The sequence below is a fragment of the Bactrocera latifrons genome, unplaced genomic scaffold, assembly GCF_001853355.1.
Source record: "Bactrocera latifrons isolate USDA-ARS-PBARC rearing strain unplaced genomic scaffold, ASM185335v1 scaffold_647, whole genome shotgun sequence".
NCBI classification, from domain to species: domain Eukaryota; kingdom Metazoa; phylum Arthropoda; class Insecta; order Diptera; family Tephritidae; genus Bactrocera; species Bactrocera latifrons.
In genome coordinates, this window is record NW_017537320.1 from 21,285 (window position 1) to 49,120 (window position 27,836).

General features: G+C 34.2%; 2 protein-coding genes across 2 annotated transcripts; both read left to right on the forward strand.

Moving 5' to 3' along the window:
* Positions 1 to 5,055: 5,055 nt before the first annotated feature.
* On the forward strand, positions 5,056 to 6,138 carry LOC108975431 (lysosomal thioesterase PPT2 homolog; the record flags this gene model as incomplete). Its single annotated transcript, XM_018943914.1, is given in 4 exon segments — positions 5,056 to 5,197; positions 5,258 to 5,365; positions 5,416 to 5,689; positions 5,747 to 6,138. Coding segments are annotated over 4 exon segments (723 nt in total), but the record flags the coding sequence as incomplete, so codon positions are not given.
* Positions 6,139 to 6,753: 615 nt separating this feature from the next.
* On the forward strand, positions 6,754 to 8,395 carry LOC108975432 (putative nuclease HARBI1). The gene is made up of 4 exons (XM_018943915.1): positions 6,754 to 7,118; positions 7,178 to 7,610; positions 7,702 to 7,846; positions 8,003 to 8,395. Exons 1-4 carry the CDS (start codon positions 6,805 to 6,807, stop codon positions 8,107 to 8,109), a joined length of 999 nt encoding a protein of 332 aa, XP_018799460.1. The 5' UTR covers positions 6,754 to 6,804; the 3' UTR covers positions 8,110 to 8,395.
* The last annotated feature ends 19,441 nt before the right edge of the window (positions 8,396 to 27,836 follow it).

Below are 27,836 nucleotides of genomic sequence, written 5' to 3' on the forward strand. Positions count from 1 at the left end.
CTATATCAATAATTTTAAAATTTTTGAAATAAAATCATTTTCTAATATCAAATCATATGGCTTGTCTAATAATAGCCATCTAATCATAGCATTTTTTTCGTAATTAGCAAGGCAAGGACTTTTTACTTTAATTTTTGGTTTCTCAATATTGCCATTTGATGTACTTATAACCGTACTCTCTCGCTCTACAATGGGCAAATAAAAATTTTCAAAGCTCTTGTCTCTTAATAGTGGAACCTGGATCTACTAAAGTGCACCACGTTTTCTCAAACAGTGTTAGCATTATAACTATTTTTTTTATCATAATATCCCGAGGCTAATTGGTAAAAAAAATCGTCATTAAGGTTTTTTCTACCGGATCCTCAACCCGACTTCTAACACTGATAATTCTGCAACTGCAAAAAATATCACACGCACACGAAAGCGGAACACGTACGCTAGGTCAACACAAAGAATCGGCATTTACTACACTGACAGAAACACCTCGAATTTTTAAAATGTTTTCAAGCGAACCAACATCTTACCGATGTTCTACGCATTAAGGAATATATATTATGATATTTTTTCCAAATTTGCCAATAATTTTTTCCCCTGAATGTAAATAAAAAAAAAAAAAAAATACAGTAGAAATTTGTTCAGCGTACATGGCAGCGAAAATCTATAGCAATGCTTGTGCATCGCAAACGTAAAATGTAGTAGTATTGAGGCGTGGGCACCACTGATCTACAACCATGGGAGTAGGCCTTCCAAGGTATTCTAAATATTCCTAGAGTACTGTCTAGAAAAATTATTTGTATTTTGAAGTCTGCTATTATGTTGACCCGATCCATTTGTTTGACCTCTAAAATTGTATGCGCTATTAGTTCTATTACTTTGTTGCTGACTTGTAGAATTTGTATATGCTCGCTGTAATTTTATTGATTATTAAGACTATTATCATATCTAGGCCTAAAACTTTGTTGGCCTGTAAAATTATTTCTGTTACTTGGCGCATTGTTTTGCGTCCTATAATCGTGATTTTTTCTTTTGAACCTATTAACATTTAAATTATTTGATTTTTTAAATGAAGGATTTAAATTACCTATAGTTCCTATGAAACTATATCTAATTCCTGATAACTGATAACTGAGTCAATGATGTGATTTGTTTAATACGTTGAATAAGCATACCTGAAAAAATTTCATTCATTGCCTCCCCGTTTTCAGCGAGAGCTCCAAATTCAGTTATAGCATCAATTATTTCATTATTTTTGCTACTTAACTCACTAAGGCTACCTACTCGTAATGTATTTATTTCTCTAGTCCCTTTGATAAAAAAGGGCCTTTTCGCGACGATAGCAAAAGCTAAAAATTATAAATTGAACATCTTTCTGGTGCTTGTCATCAGCGTCGATATGTATGCAAGCTCATACATATTTACGCTCGTTTGTAGGCGAAGCTGTTACAGCGGCAAGGAAAGCGGTGACAATCGGCGGCCGTTCGTTTATTTTTTTCGGGACAGCTCCGATTTTCTACCAGAAACACAATGTTGTGACGCTTTGTCTCGCGTCAACCTTTTGGCAGATTGACTCTATGACAAAACGTCAGTTTCGGCCATTAATTGACCGTGACAACGGAGATGCGAAAGATGCGTGCGGCACTTGTTATTATGAATCTATGTACATATGTATGTGGCTCGCATTTGCTTTCGTGAACATACAGACAAATGTGGCAAAGAAATAATACACATATGTATATGTCATGGAAATTATATTGGTACAAATATGGAAATGATAACGAAATAACGCGAATATGCATATTTCATGAAGGTCATCAACTTTCTTTGATGAAATGATGTTCATTTGGCACATCTTCACTTTGTAATAGTCGAAATAAATATAATTTGTTTGAAATATTAATTTATTTAAAAATTAAAAAAATAAAATTAAAGAGAAATAAAATKAAAATTATTTTTACCTAATTTTTCCCGATTTTGTACAAAAAAAATAAAACTTTTACAATTTTTCGGAAAATAATGGTTCATTTGATACAAAATAATCAAGCATATGTGACTCAGAGAATTTTTTTTTTACATTCTCTGTGTACAAAGTCTATTTTTCTTCAAATAATTTCTCTTTATTTATCCTCTGATGAATTCAGTCGTTTTACATATATTTGAAGACAGCAATGTTGATACAATTGTTCTTGTTAGTTCATGTAAAACTTTTATATGAAATAGATATAATAGAAAGTATATCACTTCCAATTGGGATGATGTCAGAGAAGGCGCTAGAGATGTGCACAAAAGATTTTTGTTCATCCAGCAGCATTACACCCGACAACTTTTCACTCATTAATTAATACGTGAAAGATAAGTAATTTTGTCCACTGTGCAACGCTCGGAAATTTGCCAATATTATTACGCAAATTTCATTCGCGTTTTCCGACGGATGTAAGATGACGTGCAAAACACCGTCCTCATAATGCTCCTTCTGAGCGCGTTATTCAACGTAATATTGCAAAATTAGCAAATTATTATAACCTCCACGTATGGTGGTATGGTGGCATCATTTGTCTCGAAATGAGGCAAGAAATGCCGTTACAATTAATCGTCATCCACCCACCTTTTTCCCCGGAATTCGGTACAAACTGGCAACACTGTGCAGTTTGCACTGAAAGTTGTGAAAACTGCACATTTAAAAATTTGCATTTCCGAGCTTAAAGAGAGAGAAAAAAATTTTAATAATCTCACAGATCGATTTCAGTTAGAAAAGCGCAAAAGTATAATTAATCGTGTAAAATAATAATTTATTAGTTTGAAAAGATTATTATAATTTTACGCAATCTCTTTCTTCTATGTGCTGTAAAATTAAAAATTATATTTGACATTAACAACTTACAATGAGCAACTACTTTTCAAATGTTGCAAGATTTGCGCGTTCTCAGTGACGACAGTGATGCTTTTTCGAATTTTCAATATTGGCAAATATGCCACCTTTTCCTTTTCAAACAGGTTGCATCTAAAAAACTGCGCAGTTGACATTACCGGAAACGCCCTATGTTAATTCAAAGGTTATTGCCAGTCTGCCAACAATATTCGTGGAGCTCTGTTTTGTAGTAGAACAAAACAAAAAAAACATTACTAGTCACAAATTGAGACTATACCTCAAAATGTCAAAGTTGCTATTCAGTAAACAGTCTCCAGCTCAAAATATTGTCTCAAAATATTGTCACCTGATTGTTAACAGGTCACCAAACTAAAAAGAGCTCTTGGCTGCCGTTTTGAATATACTGAATATAGATCATCACAAATATTAATCGATTGTCGAACATGAAAAGGTTAAAAATAAAAAAATTTAAATAAATTTCGTAATTATTATGAATATATCAAGATATATTTTTATTTTTTATTGGTAATTATGTTTCTTGACTATGTTATAGAAAATGTAATATTTGTTATCGATATATTTATTTTCATTCAAGTGTATAAACAACTCTGAATAATGAAATGTAATAGATTTTGTGACTGTAACTTACAATAGCAAAATCGTCTCAAGTCATACAAATTGCCTCTAATACCATGCTCAGACCGACACTTAATCACACGATTTCGGCTGCTGAGTGGTTTATCCCACTAATCTTATAAATTTATCAAGATTTCGCCATACAAAAATGACAGTTCAAAATCACTTCATCGGAGTGATTTGAAACTGATCCACGCTAAATCTCTCTGTGCGACTCTGACTTTGTGCCATTTATTTGGCAGCATTGGAAATCTATTACATTATCACAGCTGATTTAGACACTACAAAGGAAACAAAATGTAAACAAACAAATTTTTTTTAACAGCAATGAATCTAATTTCACCTGAAAATCCACTTCGCAAATGAAAAAATGAGTCCATTATTTCCACAATATGGAAAATATTTCAAAGAATACGGCGCTTATTACAAAATACTATATGACAATGTTTTATTTTCATAAATATTGAGCGATGTGAATTCTTGAATGCCAAAAACAGCTGTTCTTTAATCTTTCCAACGGCAGTAAGAAAACTGTTGGGTTATGAAATGCTAAAATGTAATCTAAACTTTTACATTTTCGGTCTGAACATGGTATAACTTAAGGGAGAGCCTAAGAATATGTCCCCAAAGTTTTAGATGGGAAATTGAAATATTTGGAAGCTAGAAGGAATATAGTGACCGAACGTCTAGCAGATATATGACCGATTGTGTAGAAATTGATTTTTCTTAATACTTAATGGAATAGGGGCAAAGTTTATTATCTTTGGCATTAAATTATTTTCTGTTTAAACTGAAGAAACTGAGAAAAGTCTAGTTTGAACATATTTTTAAACAACATAAAGTAAAATTTTTTTAGTCAAAAGCAACTTTTTTTCACAATTTAAAAAATTTCTGAAATTGTACACATTTTTWTGGAATGTTTTTAGTATAATTAGAAGATGAATTATTATAAAATATGAATCTTTTTGAATTTTTGGTTTCCGATAGAAATTGCGACCTACATCCTGCCCGCTGTCCGACAAACGCACATGCGAGATGCATCGGGCAATTGCTTGATATCAAATCAATTGCAGAATATCAAAGATTTCGTAACTAAAAAATTTGTGAATGTTGTTTAAATATTATATATAACTATAAGCCTTGAAATTTTGCTTTAATCGCTTGTTCGTTTTTCTCCCAAAAAATCGTCAAAAAATAGACTTTTTGAAGTTTTTAAATCAGGCTCCCCCCTTTAAATCTCAAATATAGAGACWTGTGACTTACTCTCCATTTGAAATAAATTCCGTTTTCTTATCATTAGCCTTGGGCTTTAATTTTATCAAGAATCTTACATTAAAATACTGCCAATTGAACAATTGAAATTAGTTTATTTCTGTATGTGATGCTAAATTTGACTAAAATAAATTTTTGAATATACACCAATTCAAATTTTCATGGTGATACAGACTTGCCGTTCTGTCCATATCACTATTTCATTGCTTTATTTAATATCATTTCAAGATATTTCTTCTCAAATTACATTTTTTAAATAATGAAATTGCTTACTGTTATAGGCCCATCCTGATACCAAAATTTACAACTTTGATAAATATGATGGATGGTCTAGTTTGGAAAATATTTGGAGGCAAGTTCTAGAGTTCCGTAGTTTTTTGGAGGTAATTGGAAGGAAACATCCAGATGGTATCAACGTAGTAGGCATGATTTCTATATGTTTTCTATGTTTGTAATTACATCTTAAATATTTTTTTTATTCAGGGTACTCTCAAGGGGGACTTATAGCTCGGGCTGCTATTCAAACTCTTCCTTTTCATAAAATTAATGTTTTCATTTCACTCTCATCACCACAAGCTGGTCAATTTGGAGGTAAAGTTATATAAAGAGTCATTGCCATTACAAAATATAATTACTTTCAGCGAATTTTTTGCATCTTGTATTTCCGGATTTGGCAGCAAATACTGCTTATGAGCTTTTTTATTCAAAAATTGGGCAGCACATATCGATAGCGAATTATTGGAATGATCCTTTAGAGCAAGATTTATACTATAAATTTAGCAAATTTTTGCCAATAATAAATAATGAAATACGAACACATAATTCTAGCCAGTACAAAAACACTTTACTTCGTTTGAATAAAATGATTTTAATAGGAGGTCCAAATGATGGCGTAATTACCCCTTGGGAATCTAGGTTAGTAAGTCAATCCGATTGTAAAGAATAGAATAATTTATTAGTGATTTCTTACAGTCACTTTGGATATTTTAACACAACATTGAATGTAATACCTCTACACAAGCGACCAATATACATTGAAGATGCAATTGGTTTGAAATCTCTCGAAAATAATGGCAAATTAGTAATAATCATCAAGCCATTTGTCCATCATCTTACATGGCATAAAAATCGACGCGTCATACAAGAAGTAATTATTCCATACCTGGATTAAATATTTTATTTGGGTTTGTGCAATTCAATAGCTTTACCTTAATACACAAGTGCATTTACCAAAAAATTTTTCGTTTGAATGTKGTGGAAGTAACCAAGTTCCATTGGAAATTCATCAATGTTTTAAGTCTTTCTCTTTTCTAAAGCTCATTAACTTTCAATTACTTAAAAGAAAAAAAAATGAATTAATGAAGTGTTAGTGGATATAAGAGTTAAAAATATAAGTGTAAATTCATTATAAATTGGAAAAACACGCTTTTTAAATAGTTGAATTTTGAAATTTAAATGCAAATATCTCAAAAACCACATGTCAGTGTAAACTATATACATATATATTCCTGATCTGAAGGACCTCCTCTATCCGCATATTCTATTGTTATTCTAAATCGCATATATAGTACATATATCGGAAAAATGTTTTTCTAACAACGCTGCATCTCTGCTGCTAAATTAAATAAAATTGGGTGAGGCAAGGGCCTTAAACCAGTGGTCGGCATGAGAGGATCTGTCACTGTGTTGATGAGCACGGAAAAAAGTAGCCCAGTGAGAAATTGGAATTAAAATTAGGTAAATTTTATAAACAAAATTATTAATTATTTTATAACAAAATCTCAGAGCAAATAATAAAYAGATAAATAAGAAGTTCTGCAGTTTCTCGAAATGAAAGGACTAATTTATATATATAATATAAATACAGCTTAAACTAATTGTTTAATGTTATATCTTTAATATATTTATCAATATCAATCTTTTTATGACAATTTCTTATTAAAATAATATTTTTTAAATGTGTTGAAGAATTTTTATTGTGTTGTTTGGAACAAATAAATTTTAAATCTGGGGTCTTACTCTGTAAAGCGATGCGAAAGACAATGCGATTTGAAAGCCCAATGCGATGCGATAGGCAATTGATACTCTGTATTGCTTACTCATCACTAACAATGTTGTTCACCTTTTCTTTTTTTTTTTTTTGTAAGAGTTGGCATTACTTCCAAAAACGTCAAGGTATAAACGAGCAAAATAAAGAAAATAATAACAATTTGTTCGTTAAAACTGTGTTGAATAATTTAAAAATGAATTCTGTTCCATTATGGGATCATTATTATTCTCAGGAAAGAATTGATAGAAGAATTATTCGAGATAATTCGGACATCATGTCTCTAAGCGATAAAAGGTTAGTAAAAAATTGCGATTTTAAAATGTACTTAAAATCTACACATTTTGTGTTTTTAGCTTCATGCAAAATTTCCGCCTCAACAAGCACGCATTTTTATATGTTTTGGATAAGATAAGACCCCAATTAAAAGTCGCTCAAAGGACTACATCAATTCCTGAAATTGTAAAACTGTCAACAACCTTGAAGTTCCGCGCACAGGGCGGGTATCAACACTCGGTCGGCCAAAATAGGCATTCAGGGCTAGAACAACAATCGGTTTCCCGATGCATCTTGGAAGTGTGCGATGCTATCGAGAAAACGCTGTGCCCAAAGCATATCGTGTTTCCCTTGACCATTGAGGAAAAAATTGAAGCAAATAGAACCTTTTACTTGACGTCCGGAATTCCAGGCGTAAATGGAGTGATAGATCACATCCTGTTGATACGACCATTACGGAATGAACGCTTATTTTTTWATCGTAAACTAAAATACAGCATAAATGCAATGGTGGTAAGAAAATTCATAAATACAATAATATACACGTACATATATTACATATATTATATTGATTCCAGTGCAATGACCTAAAACTTTTTTTTAGATATGTGATCACAAAATGCAGATAAGGGCAGTAAATGGTAGATTTGGAGGCGCGTCGCAAGACTCCCACGTATGGAACCTCTCAGGAGAACGTGAAAGTTTGAGGATGAACTACGAAAATGGAAATAGAAGCGAACGAATTCTTGGTGAGTATATATAACTGTAGTAATAATAACTTATGGCGGCTAAATCTCCATAAGCTAAAATTGTTATATATTATTACATTATATTGATGTTTTAAAAGATATTATCAACATCTCTCAGCAACACTTATGCATATGATTTTGTTATTATTATTATAGGAGACTCCGGATATCCTCTTGAACCTTGGCTGTTAATACCATATAGGAATGCGCCAGAACGTTCTGACGAACTCTATTTCAACCAACAGTTTACAAAAGGCCGATAACTGATTGAACGCGTGTTTGGTGGATTGAAAGAGAGATTTCGATGCTTGTTATCGGCAAGAGAGCTACATTACGCGCCTGAAAAAGTCGTTAAAATTTTGAACGTATGCTGCGCTCTACACAATATATGCATTTTGTACAAGGTAGAAGTAAAAATTAATATTACATTTGAGCCAGAAGAATTTTCTACCACTAATATAGATTCACCTAATAGTGGTAATTTTATTACTATTGCTAGAAACATTAGGGACGATATTAAAACAAATATGATAAATGCTCGTAACTCAACTTAATTAAAACGAACTATTTGCAAATTAATAAATCCAGTCTATTATTTGATTGTAATAAGGAAAATTAAATTGAAATAATTACAGATTAAATTTGTAATTTTTAATTCTACTTCTCGCAGTTATATAGTTATTTAACTTACATTTTCCAGTTTCTCAATTTTTGTTCATAAATTTTTTGTTTATATAGAAATTTTTCCTTTTCACATTTATAATTTATCTGTGCAATTATTGGAATTACCTTTTTCCACTCCGCAATGTCGCGCAATGATGGCCCAGCTGCGTTTAAATGGGAAACTAAGTTTTTCCATAAATTATTGGAGGTACTTTTTGCGCCTTCATGAAATTCACGAGAATTTCAAATTGCTTTGTTTGAGATTGTTGTTCTATTTTCGGTTCTTCCGTGTAAATTTGTACAAAATAGTTCATATGCACGGCGTTATATATTTTAGTAGCAATTAAAACAACTAATTTATATTTGAAACTTACATTTTCAAGCATGACCTTCTTTATACTGGCATGGCACCAAAGGCATTTAGAACCATAAAATATTTCTGGCAGGACATATTTAGTTTTGCGCTATTGTGTTGCGTGATGTTAATTCGTTGCTGGCTCGACAACGACTGAACGATAGAGCGTAAGTGCACGGGTGAAGTTAGTTTACACAATTGTGCTAAGAAATGCCAACCCCTGCCTTAAACCCAATATAACCAAACTGATGTACCTGAAGTTTATTTCTGGTTTTGATCCTGACAAGAGTATGAAATGTTCCATTACACTCTAAATTCGCGCTTCGTTACTTGTTTATAGTATATATCAGTGATCTGCAGTGAATATAATTATACTTTCAAATTCGTGAGTCTAATAGTTTTGCTCACCAAACGGTTATACGTATAACCTAAAACTAAGCCAGATAGGTATAGGGTTATGTTCATATAAATGATCAAGATGATGAGAAAAGTTGACACCTGGTTGACTGTCTGTTCCCGTCCATCCGTGGTATCACTTGAGTAAAAATTGATTATCTTGATGAAACTGAGTATGCAGGTTTCTTGGTACAAAACAAATTAAGTGGATGGCCGTAATCGGATCCCAAGACGTTTTGGGGGAAGCTCTGTTACCGGCTTATATTTCACTATTTCTGCATGGAAAAATTACCTTACAGGGTGTGTTCTAAAGTAAACATAAAAACAGACCAAATGGGTTTTTCGGCAAAATCAATTTATTTTATTCAAAATAGTCTCCTTCTGCCTAAATACAGCCTTTTGCACGGTCCAAAAGCATGTCGAAAGAGTGTTTTAGCTGCATAACGCTTTTCTTTCATGGGCAAATTCATTTTTCCGAAAAGGAAGAAGTCGCACGATGCCATATCCGTTGAATACGGGGAGTGGTTAATAGTTAAAATGTGATTTTTGGTCAAATATGGATGTCCTTCGAATGTTGGATTCTGAGCAATTTTTGGTCGTCAGTCAATTTGTAGGGAACAAACCGTGATTACACCTTTCCTAACCCCAAATGTTCAGCCAAAATACGATAAATCAATGTTTTAGAGATGTTCAATTCCATTTCCATGAATTTCAATGATGATTTGTGCTGATTTTTGATGAATTCACGTACAGTTTCGATGGAATTTCGGGTTACCATGGATTTTCATTGACCCACATGTTGAACGTAATTTATGTCCTCACGACCTTTGAAAACCTTTAAACCACTCATGCACTCCGCTACAGGATAGGCAATCATCGCCATAAACTTDCTTCATCAATTGAATCGTTTCGGTAAAAGATTTACCAATTTTAAAACAAAAATTTAATGTTGGCTCTTTGTTCGAAGCTCATTTTCGCACCGATAATTCAAACATACTGACACTTAAAACGCAATAACTTCAATTCCAATGAATGGAAAGTCATAAAACTCTCACTGTACAATCGATAAAGACAGCAGATTCTAAGGCACCAGTAGACAATATAGATGGCGCCACCAGTGGGCGCTAGATTCATAAATTCTTGTTTACTTTATAACGCACCTTGTATAATATCAAAAGTGTTCTCAATAATGACAAAAGTCAAAAAAGTAATTTGCTTGCGCTCAATCATACTAACAATACTCACAAGTGTTTCGAATTCATAATTGTCAGAGAAAACAAAGCAAATAATTGTGTAGTAAGCGATTATCCAATTCCTTTCGTTGTTTTGGCAGCGGTGTCGTCGTGTGGTGGCTGCTTGCTGGGTGTCGTRATGTTCTCAAGTGTGGTGTGATGTGTTAGATTTTCCCGGGTAGAGTGGGGGGAAGCTTAACTCATTTAAACATCCTTGACCCCCTAGGTGAATATTCTGCCTAGTATTACAAGTATGTACTATATATGGCTGTTTATTATTTGCCTTTTCTGTGTTATCAGCTTATAAAGGATAGTAACTCCACGCTTGGCTCAGATGTGACCAGAATGGGTCCTTAGCCCTGGAGTTAGGACTACGAAATTAGAAGGATTTTGCGATAGAGTAGTCGTGAATGGAGGACGGCTTCGATTCGTAATGTAGATAATTCTTCATAATTAATTAATGTTTTTTATAGCTGATTCCGATTAATCACCGATGTGAGGAGAGCTTATGTAGATGCGAATATTATTCGACTTTTTGGATAATTTTATTATAAGTAATATTTAAGCACGTATGCCCTAATTTGGCAAGTGGTAGCCCGCCACATCTCTAGGATTTGTTCAGAATTGTTTTTTGTTTTCATTATTGGCGAAAGCCATACTGCTGGGCCTAAAAGTTGTATTTGCTTGAATATTTTGCCACGTAGGGCAGTTTCTTCTTGATGAGGGCGATTGCTCACACAATAGTAACGGTTTTTCTGGTAATGCTGCGGTGCATATATTTAACAAAATAAGATCCCAATTGTACGTGGTAATATTTTGTGTCGATAGAAACGACAAACAATTTGAAACAATGGATTCTAGTTTTATGAATTGTACACTTGTTTCTTTCTTAATATTTGCCAAGTTCATTGGTGTCGTTACTTGTTTATCGACCAGTATTCTTTCGTTTTCATATCTAGCTTTTAGAGTTTCCCAAGCCAAATTGAAATTGTCGTCTTTAAGAGCGAACTGTCTTACCATTTCGCCTGCTTGACCTTTAGTTTTGTATTGGAGGTGATAAAATTTTTGTTCCCTTGATAGTTTTGGATGGTCAATGTAAACGTCTGTAAATATGTCCCGGAAGGACGGCCATTCTTCATAAAATGTGTCTGTGTCACAATCGGGCACCTCGAGGTAGATGCCTGCAATTACCTTTTGTGTGTATATTTGTGGTAGCTCTATTCTCGAACGTGGAGTAGGTGCAATTGCTTTTATTAGCTTTAAGTGATCGGATATCATAGCTTTTGTTTTTTCTTATTGGTCTAAGCAGTTTTCATATATTGCGTAAGTCAAGGGTTTACAATTTTGTGGTAGATCTGAATCGTCAGATGTCACTATGGCGTTATGAGCCGCTTGGAGGCGAGTCCAAAAAGTTTTAAGATTTTGATTTTGAATTTTTAATAAAGATTCAGAGTTTTCATGAATCGGTGAAGAAACAAAACTAGTGCAGTATCCTAAAACACTGCCACATTGTAAAATAAATTTAATAGCCGGTGTTGAGTGTGTAGCTCCTACAGGTGTATTTTGAATTTTGTCGTTATTAACCATTTTGGTTTTATTTTAAAATGTCTTTAAAAATAATTAAAATTTTTTCTCGCAGTGTAACTGATTTGAACAAGGAAATAGAGTTTGCTTAAAACCAAACACTCTCTTGGGTAAATAGAGTTTTTATGTTCGATTTATATTGGTAAAAAAACGATAACGTTATTTCGTATTGTTATTACCGTTCCTTATTTACTTGCGATATTTTTTATTAACAATTTATTTCAATTATAAAATGCGCTTCTTATTAATATAATTGATGTACGAATTTAGGTACACCCTAATAAGTGGACTTGTATGTACATGCGTATTTAGGTACTTATGTTTTTTGAAATTGAGAGCCCGTCGAAGAGATCAATGCGTATTTTGTATACAATCATGAATGTTTTTGTTTGCAAAAGAACAAGGGGTATTGCCGAATAGTAGCCAATATGGTCTTTGAATATTCGTTTGCACTAATGTGTTAATATGTAATATGTTGAGATTTTGTTTAGTGTCACAGGCATACTCCTTGTCGTATGATTCTATACACATTCATAAATGTTATTATATTCTTTTGAAAAAGTGAGAGAGAGATTTAAGACAGAATTGAAAAAGTTGCAAGTTACCGCCACCAAAAGCTAACGGCACGTATGCCTAAAATAAACCATACTTGTATAAATTCATAATTAAACGAATTTGTCAAATATGTTATTGACATATTGCCAATTAGGAAGCGGCCATAGGCTATAACCTATGGCACTCTTTAAGTAGAATTAGACAGTACATCATCTAACCCCTAAGTCTGCACCAGAGGTAATGAGATCCCCAACTCCTCTCTCACTGGAAGTGAGGGACCAATTACTAAACGTCAAAACCTACCGAGCTTTGACAGTTGACTGGATTGATTAGGTTTTGACGTTTTGCAATTGGAATGACTGGAACGGCCCGATTGAAATTATACCAAAAATATATGTGAACGGAGGAATTTATTGCCGTATATTAAAAGTCCATTATATAGTAATTTGCAATCGTAATAAATGTTGGGTATTTTAATTTAAAATGTCCAAAAATTCTTATTTGGTGCGATCTGGCCATAATGGAAAATGTTATAAAAAACGCTTATTTTGAGACGCTCTGACACTGGAATAGGTTGGGCTCCTCATTATCCCTGGTCTGCACTTCTTAGAATGGAAGATGAAACTATGTATCTAGCCCAGTGGTCGGCATTTCCTAGCAAAATTTTGCAAACTAACTTCACACGTACGCTTACGCTCTATCGTTCAGTCGTTGTCGAGCTAGCAACTGAGCTTAAGACAGTGGTCGGCATGAGAGGATCTGTCACTGTGTTGGTGAGCACGAAAAAAAAGTAGCCCGGTGAGAAATTTGAATCACAATTACTCCAAAAAAAAAATGTTTTTTTTTTTCTTTAAAAAGTCATTTCCGTTCTTTTTCATATAAATAATTAATAGTATAATGAAAATTAACAAAATGTATTTTACGGATATATTCCCTATTATCTTTAAAAGACTTGGAACATAGAAGGCATTGCATGACACCAAAGGCATTTAGAATCATAAAATATTTCTCGCAGGGCATATTGAGTTTTGCGCTATAGTCTTGCGCGATGTTAATTCGTTGCTGGCTCGACAACGACTGAACGATAGAGCGTAAGCGTACGTGTGACCACTGGCTTAAGATTTCAATTGTATACATTATATACATATAATATAAAGGAAATAAAGATACTTCAGTTTAGTTTTGAGCATTAACTCACTAGATTCACATCTTTTTAAAAACCACCCCGCGTTCGTGCAAAAAATAATTGGCGTTCTACCTAGGAGCAACAAAAGAGACATTTAAAAACCGCAAACAAGTATCACGAACTCGCGAGAAAAGAAAAACAAAAATTCGAAATATAAGTTTGCAATCAATTGTGTAATACTATATCAGAGTTGAAACAAAAATGAAATTACTTTAGCTTATCAATTACAAACACATTGTTATTGTAAGCAACAATCCCTTGCATATATGTTCCACTCAACGTGACGATTTGCGAAGGCAAACTAAACAAGTGCGATATACAAATACATCAGTGTAATCAGCAGAAGCATAAAAATTGAATTAGAAAAGAAAACTAAAAATGCAAACAAAGCGATTAATCTATTCAATCAAACTAAATCTATAGTTTTACTAACGAAATATAATAAATAAAAAAAAACAAAAAACAAAAATAAATGAAATTTTAAAAATATTTGGAACGCAGAGAACGCTTCTTAAAGACTACAAAATAAACAGTGTGCCAGGAAAACTCCCCATTAAAAGCAATAAAACAGCGACCAAACATAAAAGAAAAAGGCAACTAGTTTCCAAAACAACATCAGTAGCAAAGGCAACAAGAACAACAGCAGTAGCAACAACAACATAAAGTTAGTTGTTAGCAAATCCAATACTTAAAACCTGCAGTCAAACTAGATGAGACCACAATTCGGGTTACATTTCTGCAAAAAGAATCCAGAAATTGATTTTCGAAAACAAGAGTTTAATAAAAACTTGTTTGAGGTATCCGCAAAGGATAACTAATATGAACCAAACATATCCCAATCGTCCAGAACCAAAGGACTTGGATCAATCAAATCAAATAATATACATATAAACCTAGGCCTATAAAATATATATACGAGGAAGTAGTCATGTGTAGAAGTTCACGCAATTGAGGAAAGTTCTCTGATCGCCATTTATTTGAGAGTGCCCAGAAACGATTCTTTTACATATGRCCAAAGCAGCTCACTTCTTCCTGTCTTCGACTAAGTATCCTCTGGAACATCCGTTTTAAGGCGAGCTGCCCCTCATTATCGGATGCGACGCGAACGCTTACCATGTAGAATGGGGAAGTATGGACTGCAACACAAGGGGTGAGTCTCTATTAGAATATGTATTAGGTAGTAACTTAGCTATTGAAAATGTGGGTTGCGAACCCACTTTTATAACTGTAAGCAGGAGGGAGGTACTGGACATCAAATATATTGAAGAAAAATCGAAGTTAGAAGAAAAATTTCTAGAACTTTTACAACCATTCTTAGATATAAAAGTATAGTTATCGACAATGAACCATAGCCATAATAATGCAACGACTAAATAATAATAATAACAATAAATAATAAATTTGTATTACTGTACACAAATAAAGTAATAAATACTATAAAAGACGGTGTTATAATAATTTCCGGAAAACATATTAAGGGTATTATCTTGCTCTTGCAAGATTGCAGATTGCGAAAATCCTATACCGAAATATACAAGGGAACGGGAGCACCCATTGCAGAATCTAGTGATATATGAACGGCTAATTCGATCAATTTATTGTAAATGACTATTTAAGTAAAATTACAGATAGCAGAGGGTTGCAATTGTACTTAGTACAATAGAGTATACTTAATAATTTAATTACTTGTGTAATAATTGATGATAATCCCGCTGAAAGATTTTTTAAATATTTAAAAGAGGGAAAATTTAATCAATTTTTTGTAAAAGAATATATTAAAACAACAAACATTGATTTACGATTGGAAATAAAAAGAAAGACGTGTGGTACTCATTTTGTATCAACTTTTCAAATTATAATTATTTATTTATTTTATTCATACAGTATTTCTTTTTCTTTGATATGAATTCAAGTCACACTTTTTGAGCGTGGTGACCGATAAGAAAACAAATGTTTCTATTATTAAATAAATAAAAAGTTAATATTGTTTAAAATATTTTTATTATTTTACAATACATGTGGGTTTTATTATCCTACAGTAGCTGTTGCTTATTCAGAAATATTTACCATTGAAACTATAGGTTTATGATAACTGAAATAAGAAACATACGTTTTCGACTTAATATCCTCTAATTACCTAGAAAATATCGCGTGAATGGTGGTCCCATATTTTGTTGTGGACTCTTTTGGATAATTTCAAATTCAATGTTTTTGATAGAAAAATTGTCAACCACTCTGATTTTTTATCAGCGCAGTTAATGTTGAACGCGCCAGCCAAGATAATTGGAAATTTATTACCATTTGGATTCGGAGAAATGTAAATTGCTACCATAACTATTTGTAGGCCATTTCTAAGTTTGTATAAGCACGCACAAATATCTCCAACAACTGAGCGCCCAACATTAACATCGCCTGCGTTTGCGCCTGCGTTTATGAATGAAACTTTACTACATTTGGGCTTCGCCAATTCGGCTGACAAATTTACTTTTGATGCACGCATATATATGTATGTATGCATGCTTTGCATTATGTATTGTACATATAAGTATATATGAATGTATGAACAAGCAGATTAATGCGCGCACATGTAATATGTATAAGTGATAAAATCATGACTTGATTTTCTGAACGCGCACATGCATATACAAGTTAACACTAGAAATGTTGCCAATAAGCCAATAACCGCCGACGTCAACTATCTCCCAATAGGAAGTATTCCAGACGTTTTGTCAACAGAAACAAACAATTGGGAACAACATCCGCCATRCACCGCATAAGCGAACGTTAACCAAAAATGCTGACGCAAGTAGATTTAAGCAATATTAAGAATATGTTTAATTGTAAATTTGTTAATTGTTAATTTGGATTCAACCAATAAAGGTCGTTTGACCATAAAATGTATTTTTTTTCGACTTTGTAATCAATAGGTCGTTAATTGGCGCCCGAGCCTAAAATATACGGCACGAGAAGTTTCGGTAAAAAAGCACTATATGTAGTGCTAAACGGGAAGCAACTCGAAATAGTTATCCGGTACGGGAAGTTTCGGTAAAAAGGCACCATAAGTAATGCTAAAAAAGAGCAATTCCAACGAATAATTAAAACCTCAAAAAGGCACCATAAGTAGTGCCAAAGAGAAAGTAGCTGAATTTAAATTCCTTACCCACGCATGAGGAAGGAAGGTGAGCACCTTGGAGAAAGATGGTGATCCAGTAGTATCCAGGGGGAAAAAAGGACCAAATCATCATTGCCAGCCGCCATGAAGCTGATCATAATGTAAGAAATAGGTTAAGATTACGAAAATTTGTAGAAACCTAAATAAATTAAAAGAATTCAAAAGTTTAAAAGAGTGAATATATATGTATTTCCATCTAATATCCTTTAAAACAAAAATTGTTTGAAAATTGTGAAAGTTTTTGAAAGAATCACGTGAATTGTTATACAAAAAGGAAATATATTTTTCTCTTCCTCTCACGAAAATTAGTAAAAGTTAAATTTATATTAAGCAAATTTAACAATAAAACAAAATCGTACATTATATAAACAAATCAAATAAAATAAGGCATGTGTTAATTCCTAAATACAGTATCTAACAATCCTTCCCACTGGTGGGGGGCAATTATTCTGGTTTTTATTTTCCTTGCGTATATACAAATTTTAAAGCTATCTTAAATAACTAAATATATGTGTATGTGTATATGTTTGTTTGTATTGCAGCATATTATTTATTGCTGCTTGACATGGGGTTATTTTCAAGTAAATAATTTAATACATTTATGTGTGTGTGTCTTTAATGTTATCTGTTCTGTAACTTTATGACTTTTGTCCCATGAATTTTTATTATTATTTGAAGTGCATTTCATGTAAATGCATGACTATGTTTATGTACATACATATGTATGTATGTRTCTTGAAAATGATATTTATTTTTAATTATATTTCGGCTTTGTTGATAAATATGCATGTTCAATGATATTTGAACAGCATGTACAGCCTATAAAAAATATTTTTAATAACAAAATAACATTAATTATCTCTGCGATTCCGTAGCCAACTCAGGAGTTGACCGGACCCTCTAGAGTATAAATAACCCCTTCCTAGAAAGGGTAACATAAATTTTTTTTTAAAACAAAATAAATAACACAATTATATAAGGACCACTCCAAAAATGGCTAACCCAAACAACCTGATTAGGCCATCATTGCTAGGGAATGCTGCTCCCACTGCTGCAGCAGGACCTTCGGCTGTGGCTGACCAAATTTCGCCAGAATTGGCAAACATAATTAAAACTATTGTAGCCCAAGCCCTAGAAACGAATGGACCCAGCTTAGTTCAAAGTGTCCTTAATAACACAACAAATCCCATAATAACCGATCAGACAATAGACGTACAATTTCAGAATAATATGAGCGAGATGGATAAAATACCAGATGTAGTACGCTCCTTACGAGAATTTTAAGGAAACGCTACAGAGTTTAGCTCCTGAAAAAAAGCATTCAACGCATTTTGAGGATATACGAACCTTCAAAAGGCACCCCACGCTATTTCGGTATTTTAAATGCAATACGAAACAAAATAATCGGAAAAGCAGATATTGCACTAGAGTCCTATAACACACCATTGGACTGAATAGCAATATCTCTCTGTTTAAATACTCATTACCAGGACAAACGGGACATAGGTACGCTAGAACACCAAATGACTTGCATCATACAAGGTAAACTGACAGTGAACGAATTCTACCAAAATGTATACGCACATTTATCACTCATATTAAACAAAATAGGCTGCATGGAAGTTGGAGAAGAAGCAGTACAGTTGTTGAGAGAAAATTATCGTTCAAAGGCCCTCGACATCTCGACAACAGGGTTTACCCAACAAAATTCCCGACAACATTTTGGCCAACCAAGATACTCCCAACCACAAAACCAACAAGTTTCACAGACAAAATTCCATTCTGAACTAGCTTATCTACCGCAACCTTTGACAAATCCTAACCCATACTAACTGTCAACGCACACAACAAAATTATTACCCACCTAATATCCAGAAATCTAACCCTAAAATTATTGGTAAGCGACCTGTAAGTGCATCCAATAAAAATGAAAGTCAACCAAAATTGCAATGAAACTTTCACTTGAATTCAACCCCAGATCCATAAAATGAACAGAATTACCAAGATAATCAGTCCAATTACGACTATCAGGACAACGAATATAATCACGACTATAACTCAACACAGGACGATGGAAATGAACACTCTTTAGACCTGACAGATGTAYATTTTTTAGATTAAACAGCTCTTCATTGCCATATTTCAAATGCAAAACGAAGAGCGGACAAATCTTAAAAATATTAGTTGATACTGGTTCAAACAAGAACTATATTCAATCAAGTTTAGTAAAAAATCCCAAATGATAACCCTTTTTATGCAAGTTCCGTAGGCGGTAAAATAAAAATTACGCACCGCACACTTCTAAATCTTTTCAATATCAAAGAATGCAATTTAAAATTTTTTCTACTACCAACCCTCATCACTTTTGATGCCAGACTAGGAAACGACAGTTTAAAACAAATTTCAGCAATAATCCATTTATATCTATAATTTTATGGTCGTGGCAAACAAATATAAAGTCCAACTCCGACAATACACAGCACAGGATGTAAACTCAATACAAATACGTGACGTGACGTACGAATGAATTAGAAAAAATCGAAATTATACGACTTGTACGAAAACACCGGAATTTACTTTCAGACCCGAATGAGAAATTGACGTATGCAACAAAAATARTAGCCGATATACGTACAAATTCAGATACACCCATTTATTCCAAATCATATTCATATCCTATTAGCCTTATACAGGAAGTAGAGAAACAAATAAATAAATTATTAGAAGACGGTTCCCCAGTRTGGGTAGTCCCGAAGAAAGACGACGCATCAGGTGATAAWAAATTCAGACTGGTAATCGATTACAGGAAACTGAATACGGTTACAATTGCAGACAGGTACCCGATACCAGAGATAAATGAGGTACTGTCCCAACTAGGAGAAAACCGAGTATTTTCAGTAACCGATTTAAAAAGTGGTTTCCATCAAATTCCTCTTAAGGAATCTGCCATTCACTTGGTAGTGGCCATAAACGATTCTTTTACATATGACAGGTCGAGTTCCTAGGATTTGTAGTTTCCTCCGATCTAATCTCTACAAACCCATCAAAAGTACAATCAATAGTAAATTTTCCTTACCCTATTACTCTCAAAGACCTGYGATCTTTCTTAGGCTTCTCCGGATATTATAGAAGATTTATCAAGGATTATGCCAAGCTCGCAAAGCCACTCACATCCCTACTTCGAGGCGAAGAAGGCTTGATTTCAAAAAATATCTCAAAGAAAACTCACATATATCTGAATGATTAAGCTAAGGCAACGTTTAATAAAATCAAGGCTGCTTTGACTTCAAAGGACGTCATTTTACAATACCCTGACTACAAAAAAGAATTTGACCTAACCACAGATGCTTCCAAATACGCAACAGGCGCTGTTTTGGAACAAAATGGTAAACCTATATCATTCATTATCAGTTGCCACAATAATATAGCAAATATAATAAAGCTATGCAAAATTTGCAAAGAGAACAAATACGACCGCCATCCTAATAAACCACAACTACACGAAACCCCAATTCCCGAATATCCTGGCGAATTAGTCCGAAATATGCTCAAGTTAGGATAATAGAATCAAAAGCAATAGAAGATATCAGGGAATCATTGCGACGAATACTTTTCGCTTTCGGTGTACCCAAAACAATAGTCATAGWCAACGAAAACCACAAATCTCTAAATTCATCTTCAATACAACTTATGGTCGAAGATCAACTTGGTATTAGAATTTTTAAAGCACCCCCTTACGCGAGCAAAGTTAACGGACAGGTAGAAAGATTTCATTCTACCCTATCTGAAATTATGCGTTGTCTTCATCGCTACTTTCAGGAACTCCTAGACCGTTGCACGTATGTACAAGTATAACTACTCCATACACTCTGCTATAGGGAAACAACCAATAGAAACATTTTTTGGTAGACGCATTTCAATAGACCCAGAGCAATATGAGAAAGCAAGACAAGAAAATATCATAACTCTTCAGAAAAAACAAACAAAAGATTTAGAATTTCACAATAAAACACGAAAGCCAACGAAAACCTACTCTTCTGGAGAAATAATATATGTTAGAATAAACAAACGATTAGGATCTAAGCTCACAGCTAGATATAAAAAAGAAGTTGTAAGAAGGACGAACGGTAGACAAAAGCAACATTAAAACATAGTTTTACTTCCCCTTCTTTTTTTTCCTTTTTCTTCCCCTTACAGATTTTCTGGTGTACGCAGACTTCAAAATAATAAACTACACTAACTCGCAGTTAGCAACATTTAATACAGGACTAACCAAAATTCAAACAGGACCGTATAGAATAATACATAAAGTCGACATGGATAGCTCTCATAAGTGCTTTCCAAGCACTCGTGAAAGGCATCTTTGGTCACAGCGTCCTTCTCTTGCATGATATGTTGAAGAACGTCGCTTTGATGCGGATTGTGGCTAGACGTTCATTCACCGGGGTGAATGATAGTACTYGGCGACGGAGTCTCTCTCCCAACACGAATCCCACACCAAACTTTCGCTCCTTTATATGGTAAATGCCACAAGGACCTACTCGTCTCTGTCTTTGTCCCGCCCATCGCATTTCTTGGACGGCGGTGATGTCAGCCTTTATTTTTACKAGGACATCAACCAGCTGGGCAGCGGCACCTTCCCAATTAAGGGACTGGACATTCCAGTTGCATGCCCTCAATTCGTAGTCCCTATATCGTTTGCCATGGTCGTCATCAAAAGTGGGGTCTCTCTTCCGAGGCTGTTGTTGCGTTTTCATTGGGGTGGTTTTTTTACGTGGCGGGTCCCAAACCTGACGCACAACCCTATGTAGGGGAAAGGCGAAAGCCTTCTCATTGTAGCTCGCTTTCAAACGGATATTCTTAGGTTACCTAGAGGTTACTTGGTCAAAAACCGGAAGTCGTGAGCTGCTTGAGTCATATGTAAAGGAATCGTTTGTGGCCAGTACCAAGTGAATGGCGATCAGAGAACTTTCCTCACCTGCGTGAACTTCTACACATGACTCCATCCACATTGGTCCAAGGAAATAGAACAGTTTCAGATTTCTACGCGAGCATACAGGGACAAAGCATTAGATACTTTTATAAGAGGGCTTAACGAGGATTTACCTAAACTATTAGGAATACGAGAGCCGGCAGACCTGCAGCAGGCTCTTCATCTCTGTTTAAAACTACAGAACCAAAACTTTCGTATGAACCATGCGTACAATGCAAAACCAGTACAGCCTCCAACCTTACCTCTAAGAAAGAATTTTCCACAGCCAGAAAGGCACCAATTTTCCCCCAGCTAGCACATTTACCCCAACTACAGCGGACAAACTGGTAACCAAGACAACAACAATATAACAATATTCACTACGATAATAGCCCCCAGACCTCCGAAACCGCAGCCACGTCCAGAGCCCATGGACGTCGACCCGAGCATACACTCTCGTCGCGTTAACTATATGAACAGACCCCAAGCAAATGAGCACTTTGGCAAGAGGTCACAATTTCCGAATCAACAGCGAAGGAAAGAGCAACGAACATTTCACATCAACAAAGCTTCAAAGGAATACGGACAATTTGGTGAACCAAGCGATATCCATTTTTTAGAATAATTAGCTCTTCGCTCCCCTTCTTAGAAGTAAAGGCGGAGAGCGGCAGAATTTTTAGTGGATAAAGGTTCCAGTAAAAATTATGTTAAGCCAGAGTTGGCAAAAAAAAAGAATCAAAAACGACAATCCCTTTCTTGCAAAATCTATTGGAAATTTAGAAGTCAGAGAACATACTTATGTTCAACTTTTTAACTTTAAAGATAAAATTTAATTCTATCTAATTCCGCTTCTCAAAACATTTGGCGGTATTTTAGGGAATGACACCCTTCGGGAATTTAAAGCCATTATATACACTGGCGGAAATTACATGACTATAAGTAACGGCTTTAAAGTTCACCTCAAGCAGCTCCCCTCACAGCGAGTGAACGCAATTAATATAGATGAGGAAAACCTCTCAAAAAATCAAATGCACACGATGGAAAACATTGTAAATAAATACCCTTATACAACAAAAGTCGGACGAATTCGGACAACATCCGATTCCCCTGTTTACACAAAATTCTTTCCATATCCTGCAGCATTGAAACAGGAAGTGGAATCTCAGGTAAAAAAGCTTTTAAGGGATGGTATAATTAGACCATCTAGATCACCGTACAACTCCCCAGTGTTGCTTGTACCAAAGAAGCCAGACGAGGCAGGAAATAAACAATACCGTATGGTCATTGATTATAGGAAATTAAACAAAGTAACGATCGCGGACAAATACCCAATTCCGGAAATTAAAGAGATAATTTCTCAATTAGGTAATAGCAATTTCTTCTCAGTTCTCGACCTAAAAAGTGGTTTTCACCAGATTCCATAAAAAAAATCTGATATAGAAAAAACTGCTTTCTCTATTAACAATAGGAAGTACGAGTTTACTCGACTACCATTTGGCCTAAAAAATGCGCCATCTATTTTTCAACGCGCATTAGATGATATATTAAGAGGAAATGTTGCTACGTGTCCATCGATGATATAATTGTTTTTAGTAAAACAGAAGAGGAACATTTCGGACATATTTATAAGGTGTTTGCAATACTAGAAAATGCTAATATGAAAGTGTACTTAGGAAAATGTAAATTTTTCAAAAAAGAGGTAGATCCAATCCAAAAAAAGTTGAAGCTATTTTAAACTTCCACAACCACAAAATTTAAAACAACTTCGCAGCTTCCTCGGCATGTCAGGGTGCTACCGGCGTTTTATAAGAAATTACGCTAAACTTGCAAAACCCCTAACATCCCTTTTAAGAGAGGAAGATGGTCGTACGTCAAAGAATAAATCTATTCATATAAAAATAGATTTGAATAAAGAAGCGATAGAAGCTTTCACGAAAATAAAAAATTCCCTAACCTCAGAGGATATCATCCTCACGTATCCGGATTACARCAAAGAATTTGAGCTGACCACGGATGCTTCCAACTTCGCCATAGGCGCAGTATTGTCTCAGTCAGATAGACCAATATCATTTTTATCTAGGACATTAAGCAAAGCGGAAGAGCATTATGCCGCAAACGAAAAAGAAATGTTAGCCATCATTTGGGCAATTTATTCATTTCGAAATTATATGTATGGATCGGCCAGAGTAAAAATATTCACCGACCATCAACCATTAACTTATGCGTTAAGCAACAAGAATGCTAATAGCAAGATGAAGCGCTGGAAGGCGATATTAGAAGAATATAGTTATGAAATGCACTATAAGCCAGGTAGAACAAACGTCGTGACCGACGCACTCTCAAGAATCCCACACCAAGGATCAGATTTCCATACGCTATCAATAGCAACAAATTCGGACGATAGCTCATCCCACAATTTAATACACTGCGTAGAAGCTCCAATTAACGCGTTTAAAAATCAAATATTTTTAAATAAGAATGTAACATCCACGTATGAGTTTAAAATAATATTTCCCACCTACTACCGTCATATAGTAACTGAGCCTGATTACTATGAATATAATTTAATTTCTATTTTAAAAAGATATTTAAATCCGTCCGTAATAAACTGTATCAAAACAGAGGAGCACAAGCATGGACAAGTTTCAGAAAATTTACCCCTTATATTTTGATAAATACAAGATTAGGTTTTCGCTCCAAGTAGAAGATATAAAAAACGAGGCATATTTGATATTATAAGGAAAGGACTGAAATACAAAGAAGGTACCATGGACATCAATGACGAAAAAGAAATTAGCGACGCACTTTCACAATTGCATGAAAGCGAAAGAACAGATGCGCAAAATATTAATAATTTATTATACTTTAGCAACCTTACGCAATCACGTGGACGATATTGGACAGATAATTTTTTCAAGCAAGTTAGGCATAATACCAACAGATATACTGACATCTACAAAACTGAATCTCATTACCGATATCGAAAGCTATAGCTACATAAAAACAGTGGTACTTTTCCAGAATAACACGATCATTATAACCATCCTCATACCCCAATACTCCGACAACATCCTATCCCAAATTAAAATTGAACCCCTTCCCAATATAAACAATAAATTATTAGTTTTAGACAAATATGATGTATTAATAGATGAGGACAATAATATGTATAATTTAGAAATTAAAGACAATCTATAAAAAAATTTAAATAGAAAAAAAGATCAATGTTTAAAAAATATTAAAATTCGAAGAAGCAGATTGTAAGCTCAGAATTTGCAATGAGGAATCTGTCAATGAGGTGCTACCAGGCACACTAATATTGAAAAACTTCCAATCAAAAATTACACAAAATTGTAATAAACAAAATATAAAACAAAGAGGAACCTTTTTAATAAAATTTAAAAATTTGCGAAATAAGCGTATTTAATAAATCATATGCTAATGTAAAGAAGGAAGTATATGAATCCATTATATTATCAAATGTCATAACTAAAATTAAAGAAAATATAAATTTGACTATTAAAGAATTAAGACTGGAAACATTGTATGTAAAACAACTCCAGCATGAAAACAACATTGAATTTTTGATAAATAAAAACGACAGTTCCTCAATAATTAGCTTATGTTCTGATGTAATAATAATTGTAATAACTATAATCGTTATAGCATTTTTGTATAAAAATCGTCAAAAGATATATTTGTCACCCGAATCTAGTACAGAGAACGTACTAAACGTGCAGAAAGGTCCTTTTTTGCAAATAACAACGGCACACCCTACGAGCAACACCGATTGGGGACTATCGTCTTAGAAGGGGAAGAGTTAACACAACATTTGTTACTCAAGGTGTGACCGAAATGCACAAGAAAGTGCATGGTCAGCGCCTGCACTACCTGTTGTGCAGCATAAGATTTCGTGGAAGCGAATCACGCCACTTATAATTATTTAAGTTAGAATTAAGTATAAATATTTTAGTTCGGTTAAGTGAAGTTGCAGTTTGAAAACTCAAATAAAGATACGCTATTATATACAGAGAACACAATAAAAAATGGCTTTATGTTATCTTTGTGAGAGGTGTGTTTTGTATACATGTTTCGTTGTCAAAAGTGAAATAAAATATAAACAAGCAAAACGAAATTTTTCGTTAGGAGTGTAATCATTGTCATGCATACATACATTTCTGTCTCTTCATATTCTCTGCTTCGGTATATATGCCATGTCATCATATGCCGTAAATACATACATTTATTTCTCTTCATATTCTCGGTTAGAATATGTGAGAGAATTGTAAAAAATGTTAAAATTGTGAGGCGAATTCTGACCTACAATGTTAACAAATGAGGCGAATTCCTTATTTGAATCTAACAAATGTTCGACATCGAACCTGCACCTTCTCTATAATTTACATTCTCTGGTTAGACGATGCACGGCCTTCAAGCCATACCTCCGTGCCCGTCGGAGTGAAGAGCGTGAGGTTTTTTCGTTACGGAATTTCTGAATTAGGCTCCCGCGCTTAAGGTCCGCAACAGAAGCTATGCAATAGCTTAAAATCCTATTTGGTAAACATTTAGTACTTCATTATTGATAATCATATTAGATTATTTTATTTCAAAAGTAATAACATATATTATATTAAATATTAAAATTCAAAAGAAAAAGAAAAATAAAAAATGTTATCGAGTTTATATTCAAAAACGGGACGCTTCGATTCATAATTAAACGAATGTGTCAAATAAAATATGTTGTTGGCACATTGCCAATTCGGAAGCGGCCATAAACTATAACTTACATGCTTTAAGTAGAATTAGACAGCACATCATCTAACACCTAAGTCTGCTCTTCTTAGAATGTAAGATGAAACTTTGTATCTAGGCTTAAGATATCCTAATGTAAGTAATGTAATGTCATGTTAAAGTCTTATATATACAATAGAATTTCAAAAAATATCTCATACTCACATTTTGATAATTACATCAGAAAATGACAAAACTTTCGGGCTGTTAAATGTTGATAAAATATTGCACGGAGATACCGTATAAAAATTTACAGCCAATGAAATTAATGTTGATTTTCTGTAGAAGGTGCTGTTCGATAAACTTACTGATTCCTGTGCCGATAACTTTTCTTGAAAAACATATGCACGCAGCAGAAGACAAAATTATATCTTTGTTGAAAAGATTTCCAAATGAGCATCAATTCGATACTTCATCGGTATTTCATTCAAACAGTTTGTAGTAATAGATGGCTGATCAAAAATATCGCACGTGGACTGCTATATATAGTTCTTTGAGATGCAAGGAAGAACTCTTGTGTTCGAACTATAAATTTGCAAAGCGCTTAGTACCCAATGCAAATTTGCACAGACATTTGATTTCCATTCCCGCCAGCTCGGTGGGATGTCCGAAGGTATGCGCACCCAAGTGCTTAAATCTTCACCGCCCACCCTCGTGCGGAAGGATGTGTTGAGTTGTTTTCACCTCATCTTCTTTCAGCTTCGACAGATAGGGATCCCCAGCCTTACTGCGTGGACAGCAATATGACAATGGCCCGATAAAAGCTACTACTAGAGAGAGAGACTAGCCTTACTGAGGACAAAGAGATCACCTAATCTTTGTCATCGATCGTGAGCCAAAAGGCTTTTGCGACAGCGCATGAACCGATTGTGTCCCAGCGCTGACCAAGCTTTCGGGAAGGCCAGCTATTAAATAGTAGACCGCAAGAAGATAAGGGAGCACCGATCCTCTACCTTGCTAGCTCATCAGCTTTGCAGTTTCCTACGATTCTGCTGTGGCCTGGACTCCATACCAGTCTTATCAAAAATGCACTCGATGCTATTGATAGCGAGGTTAAGTAGTCTTCAGCCAGCCCTGAACGCAC